At 38.9% G+C, this 5,000-nt stretch overlaps 1 protein-coding gene across 2 annotated transcripts in view; it reads left to right on the top strand.

The window, feature by feature from the left end:
* Window positions 1–5,000, top strand: part of LOC147024824 (homeobox protein unc-4 homolog) — an 85,842-nt gene that overhangs the window by 2,385 nt on the left and 78,457 nt on the right. Inside the window, exon 2 of one of the 2 annotated variants that reach the window (XM_085885127.1) lies at window positions 453–631. In XM_085885127.1, coding sequence (XP_085741253.1) covers window positions 453–631 — 179 coding nt within the window. The remainder of the gene's footprint in view (window positions 1–452; window positions 632–5,000) is intronic. The other variant, XM_085885128.1, reaches the window with a different exon arrangement.

Below are 5,000 nucleotides of genomic sequence, written 5' to 3'. Positions count from 1 at the left end.
TTTTCTCGTAATAGTCTAGCAGATGCAAGCATATATATATATATATATATATATATATATATATATATATATATATATATATATATATATATATATATATATATATATATATATATATATTTGCTCCGTTGTACTTTTAATATTGGCCTGTCTTGGACAACTGTGAGTATCACATTCAGCGAACTTTCTGAGCACCCATGTACATCACATCACTGTTAATCCAATATTGTCCAAATCATCAAATGAGCCACACCGTCTTGTTGTGTTGCACTGTTTCTTTTCCTCGTGTTTACCATCAAATATAGTTTTAAATATTTTTCACATATACACATGATGCTGACTGTTTTGGGCAGGTGTACATCCACATTCAAACCGGGGAGCAAATTGCATGTTGGAATCTCTCTTAATGTTGATGAGAACGACGAGACTCACAGAGCATTTGTGCTCCCAAGCAGAGAACTGCGACTTGGAGAAGGAAAACCCTGGCTGCAAGAGGCGCCGCACAAGGACCAACTTTTCGGGCTGGCAACTGGAAGAGCTCGAGAGAGCATTTAACGAGAGTCACTACCCGGACGTGTTCATGCGAGAGGCGTTGGCACTCCGCCTCGACCTGGTGGAATCCCGGGTACAGGTGTGGAGACATTTTTCTTCAATCTGTTACACTCACAAATGAGCAATACCATCTCCAAGATTTTCTTTTATATATATTTTATTTTCCCACCTTTCAATTTGAGGAATATAAGGCCAATTATGTAGTTGTTTCCTTTATTATTATTATTATTATTATTATTATTATTATTATTATTATTTATTTATTTTCCTGTGATTGAATCATGGTGGGTGTCTTTTCAAATATGTAGCATTTTGGCATGACACCATTTTTATGTCTGTGATCATATATTTCCCATTGTTACTGCTACCACCACTACGACTACTTCTACTACCATTAATGACCCAATTATTATTGCCACCTTCTTGTGAGGTCAGCCATTGAAGGTTTTTGGCCGAAGTATTTCACGAACCGGCTCGTTGCCAGCCCTAACGTTTGACTGGGGCGAGTTAGGGTTCGGATCTGTAATTTGTTTTATTTTTCTGGGAAAACTTCTTTGATTCATCACGAAAAAATGCCGTGGCATCTTTAGCCTTCCACCAACTGATGCTAACGTCTAGAATGTTCACAGGTGAGCGTGCTACCTCCACACCAGCTTGCCAGGGCAAACAGGTATTTCCCCGTGTGTACATTTCCACCGAGCAATTCGTGCGGAACTTTCGTTGATCCTTCTGAGATGAAGAGTATGGTGGGTCGGGACTCGCTCTAATTAGGAGCTGACGGTCTCGAGACGGCGGTTAATTGCGTTTCTCGCTTTGTCCCACTTCATGCTGCGGCGCGAGAGCTCAGTCCAAGAGATGATTATTCTCGCCGGTTTCATCTGATGACCAATTTCTTCCTTATGGTCCGGGGATTAAGCGTCACACTTCAGTCGCTAATAACGCTTGAAATAATGAGCTGAAAGTTTTAATTAGTGGAATTTATTTTGGGAAGATAATGCTTTCCATTACAAACGGCTATATAGGCGAGCATGTGGGAATTGCTGATATTTGGCTCAGTGGCAGCATAAGTGGGTTTTATTTTATTTTTCAAATGAGGTCTATACAAGAATGCTGTTTTTTCTCACGAGGTCTACCCCATGGACCTTATGAAGATTGAACATCAAGTCCATGCTCTGATTTAAAAAGAAAAAGTCAATTAACGAGAAAACGTTCCTTTTTTACATTTATACAGTATATACAGGGATTCCTTTTGCCATCACAGTTTTACCCTTTCAACAATAACGAGGAACAATCGTCTTTGCATTGTATTTTTTTTTCTGCTTCTTTTCCAATGAATGAATGAAGACATCATTTGGTGTCAGAGGCTGTTATTATTCACATTTTGTTAATTTTTTTGGAGTTGGCGGTTTTATATGGTTTATGGACACTTAAGGAGGATTTGTGGTTATTTCCACGTCGGTGTTTCGTTCTGGCCGAGAGGTAAAAAGAAAACGTTTTGAAAAAGAGGGTTTTCTCTTGCATCTGCAGCAATCTGCGTGCATGAGCAGCAGCTAAATGTATAAACAATGGTGAGACGGGAATCAATAATTTACACAAAAATATAGCGTACATGTAAACCCTGGCTTTAAATCCACCCGTGCAGGAAAGAATTGGGATTATCATGACTCCAAGCCTGTTGTGACTACACACACCCCCTCCCCAACCCACCCACCCACTCACCCACCCTGACCGTTCAAACCCGTGTGCTCGGATTCCTCAATACAGTCCTCTTTGTGTGAATTGCCATGTCCATTTCTTGTAAAAATTTATCATTCGCTTAATATTAAATATCTACGTCGTACAACCCCTCAAAAATTGAACTTTCGCCCAACATTTTTCAAAAAGTTGAACAAAAGACCAGCTCAAAATAGTCCAAGTTACGTCGACATTGAATTTGTTTCTTTTTCCGATACATTTTAATTTTTATGGTACCATAGTCTTGACAGTGTCGGTGCTGCCGAAGTCGTTTCTTGGCAAGGGTTTTAGTGCGTGGTTTTGCCATTGCCTTCCCATCATTGCTTGTCCATGCTCTATCCTTTTTAATGTTGATCTTCAAGCAAGTAAGCAGCAAGTACCTTTTGTTTAAAAAAAAATCAAAAAAATCTTTGATATAACTCTGCCAGGGTTCAAACCACTGACCTCTCAGACTCAGAGTGGACACTCTAACCAGTACACCACCAATGATGGCGTTTTCCAATACATAAGTACATCTGAAATAGGAAGGAATTATTTTTCTTACGAAAACATGTGCTTGGTGTGATTTGGTTGAAGAACTTTTTGAATATCCCCCATATTTTGCAAATGATGGCATTATCCATATTTTCTGATTTGATCTCTTGCTGAAAGATTACAACATTAATGTGCTGGTTATAGTGTTTTGGAGTACTCACACAAGGATTGAATTTGTCCAGGAACGGTAAACAGTCGTATTCTGGTAAAGGAAGGTTGTATAAATATATTTAAATGTGAACTCTTATCTCATACTATGTTATGCTCGTTCTTACAATCCCACTTTTCTTTATGGCCTGTCTTTCACGATATCTATATCTGTCTATCCATACCAATATATATATATATATATATATATATATATATATATATATATATATATATATATATATATATATATACATACAAATATAATATCACTTTTTCAGCTCTGGAATCTGTTTGTAGCCTCAGTCATGGCTTGCAGGGTTCACACCATATCAGACGCTTGCAACGTTCTCTCCCTTTCAGCTTCTGATTAGCATCACCTGTGCAGTCCATGTGTGGAGACTGTTGTTTGTGCGGACACTCTTGAGAAGCTTTAAAACAAGTTCGCTGTCTGAGTTTGATGCCCTTGAGGCTTCACGTAGAACGCACTCCCTTTTTTTCTGATTCTCGTCTTCGCCATAGCCCGCTGGGTGATGAGATAGCGACTTTTCGTCTCTCAGTCCCATGCCTCAAGATCCCCCATCTCTCTCTTCTAAACCCCAATAATTCCACCCTCCCCCTTGTAAAATCCTCGCCTCGGCCATTCTTATCTGCTTCGGCCATGTGGGCTTGCCGGTCACGGTGTGCAGTCTCTCTCAAAGACCCGTCCGCTCTCCCTGTGATGTCGCCTCGAGGCGCACTGGGGGTGACTTTTTCTGATTTCCCGGACCCTTTCATGTTATTAAATTAGCTAGCACCATAAGCCGCACCCGATTTTTCTCTAAGCCGTTCTGGCGCGTGGTTGTAACAACACATATCGTGCTCATGTACACACGGCACACATCCATATCCTAAATGGCGAGCGGGGCGTACACACTATCAACTGGGACCATCACGGTTGTCATGTTCAATGAATGCATTAAGAAATGTTTACAACGTCTGTTCTTACTCTACAGCTGTACCACAGGTCACGTTCTTGAGTTTTATTTTCCATTTTCTTGAAAAACAGCTCCCATACCACCCGCCGCCGGCGCATTAATTCTCCCCAATTTTGCAAATGTGCATTATGGAAAGTCATGAATTTGGAGGGAAGACAGCACAGTGAATAAGACATGCATGTGCATATATGTATTACATAGAGGTAGAAGCTGATTAGCTTTTAGATATGCAAATCTACACTAACAGCGACGAAATTCATAATTTTGAAAATTTTATTGTTTTAAAGTTTTATTTTTCCTTGATAAATCTCATCTTCAGTTGACAAGAAATTAATGCCTCAATAAAATTTAATATGCTCGGTTGTGTTAGATGACAGCATATGTGGCCAAGACTATTAATGCAGGTGAACAGTAGAATGATTCTGTCATGGTGTTGCAAAAGACTTGCGCAGCAAATTTCTTCTCATTCAGAAAAGTATTTTGTTGAGATATAAACTTTAATTTTGCTCTTTAATGAAACAAAGTAACTTATGACCACATGAGGTGCAATGATAATTTTAGTTTTGTTCAGTGTGTGGACAATCTACTGAGATGTGGAAATGATTAAAAAAAATACAGAAATGTCAAATCTATTTATGCATAATGTCATATTCACTGCAAATGATCACTTTATGTGATGCTGTGATGCTTTCCGTAGTGATAGGTGTCCACTTTATTTGTGCATCACTCACTTGATGAGCTTAAAATGACTTGGTGTTGCTGCTATTTCGGATCATCATGGTGGAGGAAGAGGTGCAGCGGCTGCCTTGGCAGCAGAGTGGCAATTAGTCCTATATCAATTATGTGTATTTACACTGTTATTGCTTAACATCGCAGATGAAAGTCATTTACATAACGTTCATATGACAGCTTAATGTTAATTAACATCGTTATTCATAATCACATTTTGTTGTTTGTTGACATGATTCGTTTTCGACCAACAAACTGCTAAAGGCCGATCAGTTAAATCTTCATTTTGAAATATTACTCTTATTACGGTTATTATTTCTTTCTTGT

This window comes from Eptatretus burgeri, chromosome 6 (genome assembly GCF_056783735.1).
Source record: "Eptatretus burgeri isolate ZD-2024b chromosome 6, Ebu_testis_v1, whole genome shotgun sequence".
Taxonomy (NCBI): domain Eukaryota; kingdom Metazoa; phylum Chordata; class Myxini; order Myxiniformes; family Myxinidae; genus Eptatretus; species Eptatretus burgeri.
Note: the sequence above shows the minus strand (reverse complement) of the source record. Positions and strands in the feature narration are given on the sequence as shown.